Here is a 13,809-nt window from a genome sequence, read left to right as displayed (position 1 = left end):
CATGCCCAGCGCTCCAGTTGACCCAAAAATTACAGTAATTCCACAGGCGGGCATAACAAACTCTAAGGTCAGGTCTGGCAACGCGATCATTGGTCTGGTACTCTGCTTCATATGCTTTCTGCCACGCGCTCCGGAATGGAATAGAAGAGACAGAAGACATCTATCTATCTATCTATCTATCTATTTATCTATCTATCTATCTATCTATCTATCTATTAGAGCGGACAATCCTATCATTAAACTACATAGCTAGATTGAAGTGTTTAATTTGGAGACGTGGACAGAACATTACTATGTTTATATATAGATATATACAAAATGACTTAGTGTTTTGAATATAACACTGTTATCCCATCACTCCGAAACCATAAGGTTATATTGTCAATAAGAGGTTTTGGATTAGACGACAAGAACACAGTGCGTCATATACAACATGGACCTAAAGCAAGAATCTTTCTTCTAATAATATTCACCTTTCTAGCAATTAGTGTTTCACATCCAAAATGCCAGGTATATTTTCTTTGTAGTATATCACTACTGCAGCGGAATAAACTAACACACACACACACACACGTTCTCTCTCACTCTCTCTCTCTCTCTCTGATTGCGCTACAGCAATTTGAATACATGTATAGGAATATACTATATACTGCTTGAGATATACGTACAGTGTATTAACATAAGTAATTGATCTATGCATCTATGTTTTGTTGGTAAGATTAATATTAGGAAACATGAAACACAGTATTTTTCATTTCAATTTCAGTAACCTCTATATACCTTGGTTTCTTTTGTACGACTTCAGAAGGACTGTATACTTAGATGGTTATAGGGTCAACAAAAATGGTGTTTTCTGAGCACGAATGTTTAGCACGACTTTTGTGGCATCATATTGTGTTGGAGTGAGCATTGTCAAGTTGACACAGGGGCTGCGCGTGCAGGTAACATGACTGGTGCCGTAACCCTCTGACCATGGATCAAATCGTCGTAGTGTACAAATTAAAATTAATTTCTCCATATATATATATATATATATATATATAATCATACGGGTTAGATAATGTACACAAACACACACACACACACACACACATATATATATATATATATATATATATATATATATATATATATATATATATATGATCAAATGCATGTGATTTTGTATATGTTACATATAATATTGTGTCATCGACTATGCTTGTAAAAGGAAAAGAAACTTGTAGAACTAGATATATGGCTGACAAAAAGATAATATCTATATGGATTGTTAAGTCTTGTTTGAATAATAATTGCATCAGTTTCTTCGTGTTTCTAAAACAGGCAAATACTTCCGTGTTGTGCCACTAGAAACAAGGTTGTTTATTAAGCACAAGGTATACGTTAAATGGTTCATTCTGATATCTTATTCTCTGCCACTTCATTCTGTAATCAGTTTCGACCAGGCAGGTTGTCAGCCTGACACAGCCACGTAATGTTGAACTTGTGTTATGATAGCGTTAAAATGAAATGGACGCAAAAGCACATGACGCATGAACTGTCCAATCGACGTAACACAGGTTGGTATGTTTGTAAATGTGTGTGTTTTCCGTTTTTGTGTGTGCTTGTCTGTGTACATATATTTTATTTTGTATCACATCTTATCATCGGAGACATTACATCTATACACAAGAGTCAGACGCTTTATCACTAAAGTACGAAGTAATCTCTTGCAACACAAATCACCTTATCGATACTACAAATTAACACAAGGAGTGCAAGCGTGACACCAACCATCCACTCGATTCGACTTTTGTCACGTTCCATTTATCGCTTCAGAATCGGAAGGAGACTGAAAAAGCTACACATATCCATTCAAACGACAGTGACGTAAACGCTAATAACACTCGGACGACCATCACAAAATCGGCTACAGCACAGGAGTTTGAGGATTTATCATTAACGTACGGTGAAATATCTGACAACACGAAATCTCTTTATCGGTGCTGTAAATTAATACAATGCAAGCGTGACCACAGGACTCCATCAGGCGGAAGTAGCCGATTCTGCCATGGGATGAATAACACTTTGAAAGTAATTTCACAAAATAAAATGTTTAACTTGCCTTTTATTTCAGATTATATCATATGATAATTTTGTATAAATTTCCTGAATATAAATATCTAGTTAGGATAGTAGAAATGACGGTAGATGACGTCATCACATTACCAATATTAAAGCCAAGACATATGCTGGATTCGGTAGTATTATAAGATAACACATACTCTGTTCCGTGATCGGTACGAGTATTAGACCCGAACGCATATTTACTGCAGGGTATAATCTAGTGAAGTCGGCTACTTCCGCCTGATGGTGTCCTGTTGAAAGACTTTGTGACCGTATTGGTGAAAATAAAGGTTAATTCGCAGGATATGATTCATGCGATGGTCGGCAGAGAGTTATGAATTGGTACGTTACTGAATTTTGAATGGACATGTGTAGTTTTTCAGTCTTTTGTCGATTCTGAAGCGATAAAAGACACATAACAAAAGTCAAATCCAACGGAGGCTGGGGTCACGCTTACACACCTTTTGTTAATTTAGAGTACCGATAAGGTGGTTTCTTGTTGTCAGATATTTCATATTGATAAAACGCCAGACTTCTGTGGCTACGGATTCAATGGACAATATTATATACAATATTTATGACACTTTTCTACATAACTTCAAATTTTTTCAGATCGTGAGTTAAAGAAAGGCTTGGACTACTAGAAACATGTATATATGAACGAAATTAGGATTTTCGATGGCGAAATTCAGTTCAAAGTTGCAGCACATTGCATGCGATCTATGAGGAAGAACCAACATCATGACAAAATTTGAAGACATTTTGCTAGAAGAGGACAGAATAGCAAACTCGTACTGTTTTATCAAAATTATGCATACTTATTAATTATCAGAATTTCTAAATATGGTTTCATTTTTAAAAAAGAATTAAAATAAAGCTTTCGTTATGTGTTTGCACCCGTTAAGTTTATATCGTACATGTATAATTATCTTATAAGTATAAAACAAGTATTTTGAAATCAATAATTAATAATTTATTATTAATAAGTATTCAAATTACAATAAATAAATAAACAATTTATACAAAGTTGCCTGAATGTCCGAAAGGAATATTTTACGCTCTTTACTCCGTGTAAACGTGCATCATCGGCTTGATCGAACTCAATCAATAATTAATAAAACTCAAACATTTTATAAGGGTATCATTGATAAACTAGCAAACTGAATTTGTATCAGATCCGTGTAAAGCGATCATTTTTCTTAATCCCTTAAAAACGAAGGAAATAATAATGACACATCGAAGTAATCCATTACCTTAATTAACAGGGGACGTATTTGCAGCATCTTTTACCTTTGTTCCCCAATAAGTGTGACTCGTTTCATGTTATTTCATTGATGTCATAAAACTTTGCAGGTGCTATAAAGTCAGTAAGATGCAGGAGATCAATTTTAATCTCGTCAGCACGACAAACATTTAAATAAATGGCTGGACATAGCTTGCTGTTGTTTTTAGTAACATACCTAATAAAGACAAAGAAATATTTTATTACAGTTTCATTTCTTCATAATGTTAAAATATTTGATTAAAACCTTCCACGATAAAAATTATATTAAAAATACTAAATTTAACATTTTTAAACAATTGATGTAAAAATCTAATTTTTAAAGTATATGGTTGTGTTTTGTCAAGTTGACATCAGTTATAATGATCAGTTTGAAAAAATGTAATAAACGCAGCTCCGTAGAAGCACGATGCTGGATTCCAATATTTCAATTTAATATTTATTTAAAACCAAGATATCAAAAACACAAAAGTTAACAACAGGGAATACACACATTTTCCATATTGCATGTAAATTATTATTTATATATGATATACAATTGGTACATAAACATACAATTGGCATGACATTGTATTCAACATTTTCACAAGCAAACAACTAATATCATTATTTTAATCAGTTGTATGTATTTAAACATGAAATATGATTATAAATAATCTACCACTTCCAACGCAGACATTTTTTTCATACTGTTGTTTAGCTTGGGAAGATTTTTAAAGAAAACAAAATGTTGAATTCGTTCATAATAACGACAATCTGCATCGTATGTACCCGAAACACAACGGCAAACCATTTCTTTACGGATAAAGTTTCAGTGATTTTATGAGTAATCTGTCAAATTTCTCTGAACCGAGCGTGGTCTGTGCTTGAGAACAAATTTTACGGATAGCAACGCACAAAACGCAGTTAAATAGCTGCCTATTTTTCATTGGTCAATGTGCTCAGTTTGACAGGTCGGAACTAACCATCCATTGTAATGTTTGGGTTTTGTAAATAACAAAGGAAAATATGTTTCTACATACACATGTTTATTCTACAGCATATGTACCATAGCTGACGATCTGTTAGACCTACATCCAGCACCCTATATATCAGTCTTATCTCTGATCTCTACGCTGCCGATTCAGCAGTGGGCACGTCTATATTACCGCAGAGCACTGCTTCTAGAACAGTACATCCATCCCTTTATTTCAGACCTCAAATTTGTGTGTTTAAATTGAAAATCAGATTACTATGTTTCGAACGAATCATAATGATAATAATACATTTTCGAACACCAGAAATTCAGATAGCAGAAATTCATAGGTATAATCAATTTGCGTCTTAATTTTCTGATACAGTACAAAATAGTCAACGTACAACTGGATAAAGTAGGTTTACAATTCGCACAGTCACGTCCTAATAATGTTCTGGGTTTTTGCTGATGGTCGAGTTCAACTTTGCTTGTTCAACTAGATTGCCATTTGATGAGATACACATATTATTGTTATTAACCCGCTAGATCTACAGTACAGTTTACAGCTACAATATACTACATTATTTATAAGTAAAACAGTATAGCTACAAAAAGGATGTGGTAAAGTTTCTAAACGTTTGCATCATTCTCCACACACATAATCGTCCAAGTAGTCAGGTGGTTTTCTGACCCGTGATGATCTTCTAAATGTTAAGTCTGATATTGAATATGCGTGACATGCATTTCCTCCCTCTTGAGATTTACTGTATCAAATGTCTGGTCATCCGATGGTGGAATATGGGAATAATTCTTTACTGCCTTGATGAATGACGAATTTCTAGTGATCTGATGGTCTTCTGTCCTCGCTGCTATCATTGATCATGTTTTACTGATGATTTCATTCGGTTTGTGGTTAAATAGAGTTGACAACGTGGCTCCGGTTTCTTGCTTTGCTAGAACACCGTCTTCCCTTTCAAGTTGGATATGCATAGCTCTTCATCTTTTGTGTCAGTGTCTGTGTTTCTTGTTTTTCTGTCGTCTGCTTTGATTTTGTATACTTGGGAATTTAGTTCTCACCTTTTGTCCAAGTATCAAGTCGGAAGATTTGGTATAGTTGCATGAGGTGTGGCTCTGCAATTGTTTAAAAGTTAGACATTTCTTGTTTCCAACTTTTATATTTTGCAATAGCAACTTTAATCACTTTTCCGATTTTCCACATAAACCTCACTGCTCTGCTATTGGCTTGAGGCCATAAAGACGTGATTTTCCAAAGCACAAATCCCATGTATTCTGCAAACATTATAAACTCTTGTCCATTGATTGGTGGTCCATTATCCGTTTTTACAACTTTTGGTATTCCGGACATTGAAAATATCTTTTCAAGTTGTGGGATGACAAGTTTTGCAGCTGTTGAGTTAATAATTTAAACGATTGGATACGTTGAGTAGTCATTGACAAGTACCATTATGTATACTCCAGAAGGAAGAGGGCCACTGAAATCCATGCTAATTTGACACCAATGATTGTCTAATAGAACTGTCATTTTTAGCAGCTCCGTCATTTGCCTTGGCGTAAAGGCATATTATACAATTTTGAAAAAAATCATGTACTTGTTTGTCAATATCAGGAAACCATACTTTGTCCCATAGAAGTCGTTTTAACTTGACTATGCCCTGATGGCCTTCATGTGCTAGCTCTATATTCTGTTTTCTTTAGCCCATTCGGTATTACTAGTTTCCTGTCACACAGTAAGACAACACCATTAGTAACAGGAACGACCCTGAGCTCATGTTTGAGGCTTTGAAAATGTTTCCACTGTTTTGTCTTGTTTGTGTGAATGTTTCCAATTTGCAGACTCTATCTACTTGATAGCATGCTGTAGGTCCTAGTCGACTAAATAGCCATCTTAATCTATTCATATATTTTGGTAGAGGTAGAACGGTACCAATTATACAACCCAAGGTGAGTAGTATGACATAGTAGTGGTTCTTGAGAACTGTTTCAGGAGGGATTACTCCAAAGCATAAAATGGGTTGGTCTTGACCATTTTGTCAAGAATATGTCACTTTAATGCATAGAAAGGTGACTGAATTAAAGTGGTAATTTCACACGCAGCAAACAATATGGTGTTCGGGGACCATTTTTTTCAGTGGTGTGTTTAAGCGGATGCATGGTTATGGGCCATGGGATGAGATGTATCAAAAAAGAAAGGAAAGTTTTGGCTCAGGGTGAGTAAAAATGTATTAGTGGTTACAGTATATTATAAAATGATTGATGTTTTAAATGCGTCATTATCTTAGCTGTAACTATGGAGATAATTGTGGTCGGGCACACCATGTGTCACAGAGTCGTCACCGGTGTCCACAGCAGAGTGGATTGCGACAGAGAAGAATGACTATGAGGATATGTTGAAAAATTTTGATGAGGCTTTGGTGTGCGTAAATCATGATTTGATTTACATCCTAGAGATGATATTTTGTGAGGTGGCTGCAGATGAGGGTGATTAGTAGAGGAGACCATTTCACAGTAACCAGAGACTAGCACATAGATATAAACAACATTACCATATCCAAAGTTAAAGCTATCAGCATCACAGCGAGATCAGTTTTGTCATTTGCTTCGTCTCCAGGTAGTCAGAAATTTATCAAATTAGATTATGTGTTTAAGCGTATTTTTGAGGTGATGGGACTTCCAAAGCATGCAGGTTTGTAGGTTCACTAGGTGCTGCTGACGCACTTGCATAGGGGTAATTTCTTTTAGACAGAGGCGCAGGCCTGAGCGATGTCGACAGGGATAATGCCATTTGTCCATAATTTTTTAAAATGCGTTTAGGTGTAGACGGTGACAGCAGCGTTGCTGGTGGGCATCGCCGTTGCCGGTACTTGTGCTTGATCTCTCACTTAATCGGATAATAGGCTTTGTGTGGTCGGTGACTAAAGCGCCAGTGTGGGTTTGTCTCTGATTGTGGTTTTGATTCAGTGAGCGCTGAGAGTGCGATTGGCACCATGGTGAAATCAGAGTATAGAGCTGCCATGCGACCTAAGATTAGGATGGATTTTGATCATGTTACGAAACCGACGCAGATGGTGAATCTCCTCGGCTAAAATTTATGTTTCCTTAAGTGTTTGTTCTTTTTTAAGCTTTTTCAAAATCCGTTGTAATCGCTTTCCGGTCTTTGAGAGATACTCATCTCTCTCTTTAGCTCGATCTAGTTTGCTTATTATGGTCAGTGCATCCCGCGCGACATTGTTCTGATCCTTCCGCTGTTCCTCGAGATCCTTCAGTTTGTCCAGGAGCCTGGTTTGTTGAGCAGCACCGATTTCCTGCTGTTTGGCTTATGCCTCTCTGAGGGTTTGAGAAACTCCTGGGAGGCATCACGCTAAAACACCTGCTGACCCACTTTATCCTCGATGTCTTTTTGATGTAACTCCGTCCGTTGCTCTACAGGTTTTCTGAGCACGACCTCACGGTGACGTTTACTTGTGATTGTTGCAAACGACATGGTGTTATGCTGTCAACGATAGATAATTTTAAGTTGTCGATATCGTTTAGGAAGTTTCAGAATCGCGATGAAACGGCAGGAAACATTGTTTAGAAACGGCAGAGTAATCATATATATGAAGAGAATTTCAAACGTCATGATACAAATGTCAAACATCACTGCCTCGTCACTGGACGTTATCGCGGTGCTGCTTACTTCCAATGCTACCTCCATTTCAAAGATCCCCATTTCATTCCTTACATATCACATAATTTACGAGGGTACGACGGACACTTTATCATAGCAGCGTTAAACCATCCGCAGGTCAAAAAATTACTAAAATGGGTGGAAAGCAAAATCACATGCATCCCCAATAACTTTGAAATGTACATGTCGTTCTCGATAGAACCCTTCCAATTTATTGATTCGTTTCACTTTATGTCAGGGGCCCCGAGTGGCCGAGTGGTCTAAAGCGCTCTGCGTTACTGATCACTGCCATCTCACCTCTGTCTGCGTTGGTTCGATTCTAGGATTCGACAAATGTGGATATGTGAGAAAGTTGGTCCAGAACCTCCAATCTAACATACTACTCAGGTGGGCATACCTGAAGGAATCATCGTACTAATTCCCATAGTAAACCTATGCAAACACCATGATGTTAAAATTTAAATAACTTAACATTTCGGAGTGCTCATAATCAAGCGTGTATTTATTAGTATAGATGAAATCTGGATGCCAGCTTCTGTATATAAAAAAGGATATCATCATTTTCTGGACCTGTATTCGTTTGAAACATGAGATTTCAATTTCGCACTAAAGATTTAGGTGCCAGTTTCACTAATGAGTATTCCAAACTCAAGATTGTTAAAGGACTGAAATTCCATCAATAAGACAATGTCTCATTTTTCACTTGCAACTAAGATAAGCTCTCTAAAGCTTATTTTTTTTATATAAAACATAACTTACTTTATTAACCAATCCTGGTTAGCCAAACCCATATATACTCTATTTTTTGTTCATCCATTTCCAGGGTGGATCCGATGTTTCCATAAAATTAGTATCGTCTGTCCTTAAAGTGTAGGGAACATTGCATTCAGAAATAAACGCCATAACTGGCTATGATTGGTGCATTATGTAAGAGATTCATCCAGATCATGCATTGTATAATTGTTTAAAAATGTCTTACACATCACTGAAAATGCATCAGTTTTAACTGGCAACTCTCAACCGTATTTGTCTCCTGCAGAGTTATATCTCTTAGAGAATCTGGTTCTGTCTTTGCCAAATTGACATTCTAACATTGTTCTCTATGACAGCGTGAGACACGCATGCTGAAGTTAGATAGAAAGTATATTTCACAAAACATTATCAGTGAGGTATATAAAAAATGATGTTGTTTACAATACCTAAATCATTAAAAGATATGAACTGAACATGAATGTTGGCAAATTCAGAATGTTTACAGCATTCATTTCCATCCTTGGGTGGCGCGAAATTTAATCTGCTTCATTTGTTTAACCTGGTTTTTAAACTACTTAGAAATTGTACGCTTGTTATCTCAATCGCCGTCTCTCGATTCTTGCAGAAGGTCTTGACTTTGGATTGTACGGACCCAACACTTGTGTGATCTATCTGCCGTCTATCACTAGCCAAACTCATGGGGCTTGAGGTCACTGATTAGCTTAAATGTATGACCGAACAAAACCAGATTGACGTGCTCACAACTCCAAGCCTTTGCTTCACGTTCCGTCTGTTAATACTTCGTTTTCACACATATACCTTGACCGGAAGGAGTTGCATCTACAATTAACTGCGCTTCCTTATTATGATCGAAATACGCTATTATTTCGCTATTTGTTCAATCCTTTTTGCGTTTCTCAGACTTTTTGTCGTGTTTTCTTCAGTCCATTCCCAAGGTTGCATTTATTTGGTTAAGGCTCGAAGAGGGTCATTTATTGTTTAACCATTTGGGTTAAATCGTCAAGCATAGTTTGTAATATCTAGAAAACTGCGTACTTCTGATATGTTTGATTTAATGCAGCAGGTTAATAACAAACACAATTACATTATATCCATTTGAAATAAGGGAGATAACTATCTCCATAATTTAATTACTGCATCCCATGTAAGCGAAACTTGAAAAAAAAATGACCCGGAAATCTAATCACAAGTCAACGTTGATTTCATTTCTCAACGACTGTTAAAATACAAATTCAACATTAAGATCTAATTCGGGTTCATCTTTCAACGTCACAAGCAGACCCAGTGGGGTGAAAATTCAACTGGTCAAAGTTGAATCCTACACCAGAAATACCCGACCCGTCAGCAGTTTTCCGGCGTGATTGTTTCAGTTGTAGCATATATTGTATCGTATTGTTAGGCGTTTTCATGTTTATTTTATAACTCTATTTTCAATTATTCCTGTTTTGTTGTATTTTGTAAAATAATTTTAAAAATATTTGCTTATTTTACAGACGACCGGTGATTAAATTGCGTGGCAAAAAGCTGGAACTGAGACCTTATCCATTCTGTTAAAATCATGAAGTGGAAAGTAAGACTCTTGGTTATTGTCTTTGTATGTATGGTGCTAGTCCTCCTTCTACAAGACGGATTGATGTACGCACGGACAGTGAAGAATAAAATACAAGAATTACTCATTAATAGCGCCTTGGTGTCGAGGATATCTACAATTATGGTTTTTGGGACGAAAATATGTTTCAAAAGTCCCAGACAATATTATATTAGAGATCTAGTCACTCAAACCAAGATCCGGTACGCATATTTTGATCCAAGTTTCACGCTAAAGAGAGGAATGATATACACATGGACGCAAACAAACAGTACACAAGAAACATGCGACAATTCTCTGATCCTGTACGGCAACAGATTTGCCGAACTTCATGACGTTATTATGGATACAGCATATATTAACCGACCTTTCTCCAAAGGAGGTCAGAAGTTCAAAGAAGCTATGAAGTCCAACATGGACAAGGAAAGTAACTGGGCAATCCGACCAGGATTCTGGACATTAAGTTGCAACGACACAAAAGGTTTAAATGTCAATCATGCCGCGATTCCATTTTATCAAACATTGTCGTTGATAACCAAACAAACTAACGTAGCAATGATTGATTCAAACGCTGAAGAAAAGTGTAATGTTACCATTATTTCGAACTTTACAGTTGCCATCTCGAGAGGGGACTACTGGAATCTTCACCAATACATGATGCACTGTCTTGATACATTTCTTATGATGGTGTTGTACAATAAAAAACCTGGGGAGGTGTCACTCCTACTTGTGGATGGACATCCTGAATTATTCATATACGACAATGCGTGGAGAAAAGTATTTGGACCCGTTCTGAGGGCAGGCCATTTTGAACATCCGGTCCAATTTAAACGTCTGATTTGGGGAATCAACGAAGGATACAGCCCCATAGCTCAATATAAGAATGAGAAGGTACATTACCTCGATGAATTTCGAGATTTCTATTTACAACAGAATGGTGTAAGTAATGTCTCGAGTTTGGATTGCAGAAGGATAAAAATCACATTGATTATTAGAAGGAATTATATTTCAAGAATAGGAGACAGACACGGGAATGCTGAGAGGAAAATTTTCAATGAAGGTGAAGTCTTAGCAGCGCTTAAGACCCTCGTCCCAGAATCCATTGTTTCTGGAAGGATCATGGACTCGGCACCTATGGAAGATCAATTGACGTGGATTAGTGAGACTGACATACTGGTTGGGGTGCACGGTGCGGGAATGACCCATACGCTCTTCCTCCCAAAGCATGCTGGGATATTCGAAATATTCCCTCTAAACTTCAAAACCAAGCGTCCATGGTATTGTGTATATGAAGCCGTAGCAAGATGGAGGTCCTTGCCCTACATATCGTGGACAAACACAAACCCCGAGAATGAGATTGATGGTGGATTTATATACATTCCAGTCGATAGCTTAATTGTCATCATGAAAGAACTTTATCGAAGGATATGTCCTAAAGCAGAATTTCTCACATAAATACCAAATTGCTTCTATTGTGTCACAAGGTAATGTTCTTAACGTTTGAAAGAGGTTCTTTATAGGTTGAACCAGTTATTATTTGCTTTCATTTTTATTGTTGTAATTTTGCTAAGTAAGATGATGCAATCAAAAGCACTGGACATGACCCCCTCACCCCCCATAAAACACAACAAGAAAACAGAGAAAACAATCCTTGTGATCTTTGATCAAGGCTGAAAATGCACTGCGCATGCGATTCCTAGTGATTGAACTGTTATATATATATATATATATATATATATATATATATATATATATATATATATATATATGATTTAATTTGTACTTGATTTAATTTGATTGTTTTGGGGTATTGGAGTCTTTTTATTTTCTTTACCTGTCAAAGTAATGTAGTTTTGTTTGCTAGGAATTTGATATTTTCCAGAAAATTCAATGTGACCCGAGTTATCCTTAGATACCTATTAATATAAATACTTGTTTATATGTTTGACCTTGTTCCTGGTCTTGATTGAGGGTCAAGTAAATAACTTTTTTCTATGATTAAAATGATTTGTTCTTATCAAGGACATACAGGTGCTATGTTACTTTTACATGTAAATTTGATGACGTCGTCCTCTATTTCGCAATTAGGCATTTCCAAAATTGCGAAATACTTTCTATTAATAGTGATGTTTAGAGAGAAGAGTGATCTGAGAGAGTCCAGGCTTTGAAACACTTGATGCTAAGTTGTTTTCTTCTGTTGTGACCAGTATTGAAGATTTTGAGTTTTTGAGTTATATGTTAATTTGTCCTAAGATTATTGGGTCTCTTGAAGATTAATTCGTTTCTGGAAATATTATTGGATGCATACATAACTCTTGAACAAGGACACATCTTGAAAATTTTATTTGGATTTCCAAGACCGGACGATTAATTATTATATTTATACAATGCGCTGTAGACGTCAATACAGTACAGGCTTCATCATAATTCATCGCCTTCCACCTTGGATGCTTCGTCCGGACTCGAACTTGGAATCATTCGGACATTTTAATATTAGGATTTAAAAGTTGTTTTCGTGGATTATTCTTGTATTAGGTTTTGGATTTGATTCTGGAAACCGTTAGTTCTTATAATTTTTAAATTTTACAGTATTTTTCCAGGGAAATAAATTATTTGTTATATTTTTCAAAGCTTGTTGTTTTCACTCTTTTTTGTGTTACGGTTTATTCGAGCCTAAACACGTAACATCACATAATATAATAAACTAGTGCTTGTGTCGAAAATAGCAAGATTACAATTTGTTGTTATTACGATAGAAAACGTTTTTATTCTATCTTTTTCTTTTCACAATCGAGACTTAAATGTATTGGTAATAAGTCTTAAAATATCTCAGAATAACGTATGGAATATTTACACGTTTTGGGGTTTGTTAAAATGATTGCTGGACCCCAGAGCTAACATGTCCTGCGATACAATTCATTGCGATGACATAGCTATGAAACGTCTTCACGAGATGATAAAATAAATAATTATTGAAGCTTGTGCTTGTATTACTTCGGCCGTGTAATTAAGACAGCAACACCAGCAACACGAACGCTCTAAAAAGAAAAACAATTGGTTGATGTGGCAAGTAATTTACATTACAGGGAAGAGTATAGTGCATTCGAAAGAGAGGGACCGCGCTAATATTCATCAATTTTGTTAAAAACAAAAGCATTAAGTAAAATGAAATTAACAACGTTTGTGTGAGAATATATGTCAAAGCAATGCAAACGTTTCTTGTCAATACGCACAAAACATTCAACTCTACACTTGTGCTTAACCTCATGTCAACTGAAGTAAATCACGTGTCCTTCATCTGTTTATCTCTCTTCGACATCCTTTCAGCGCATCTCGCAGAGTCCAAGGATGTGCCACTGGTATTTTCCCATATCACAAGTAAGCTTTTCGATTTTTTTCCAGCTGGTTTTAATGCC

General features: G+C 36.2%; 1 protein-coding gene across 1 annotated transcript; it reads left to right on the top strand.

Moving 5' to 3' along the window:
• The first annotated feature begins 1,425 nt into the window (after nt 1-1,425).
• On the top strand, nt 1,426-12,084 carry LOC149784159 (uncharacterized). Its single transcript, XM_089933215.1, has 2 exons — nt 1,426-1,559; nt 10,299-12,084. Exon 2 carries the CDS (start codon nt 10,364-10,366, stop codon nt 11,846-11,848), a length of 1,485 nt encoding a protein of 494 aa, XP_089789341.1. The 5' UTR covers nt 1,426-1,559; nt 10,299-10,363; the 3' UTR covers nt 11,849-12,084.
• Nucleotides 12,085-13,809: the final 1,725 nt, after the last annotated feature.

The sequence above is a fragment of the Sinohyriopsis cumingii genome, chromosome 14 (assembly GCF_028554795.1).
Source record: "Sinohyriopsis cumingii isolate HCF-2022 chromosome 14, ASM2855479v2, whole genome shotgun sequence".
NCBI lineage: Eukaryota > Metazoa > Mollusca > Bivalvia > Unionida > Unionidae > Sinohyriopsis > Sinohyriopsis cumingii.
Note: the sequence above shows the minus strand (reverse complement) of the source record. Positions and strands in the feature narration are given on the sequence as shown.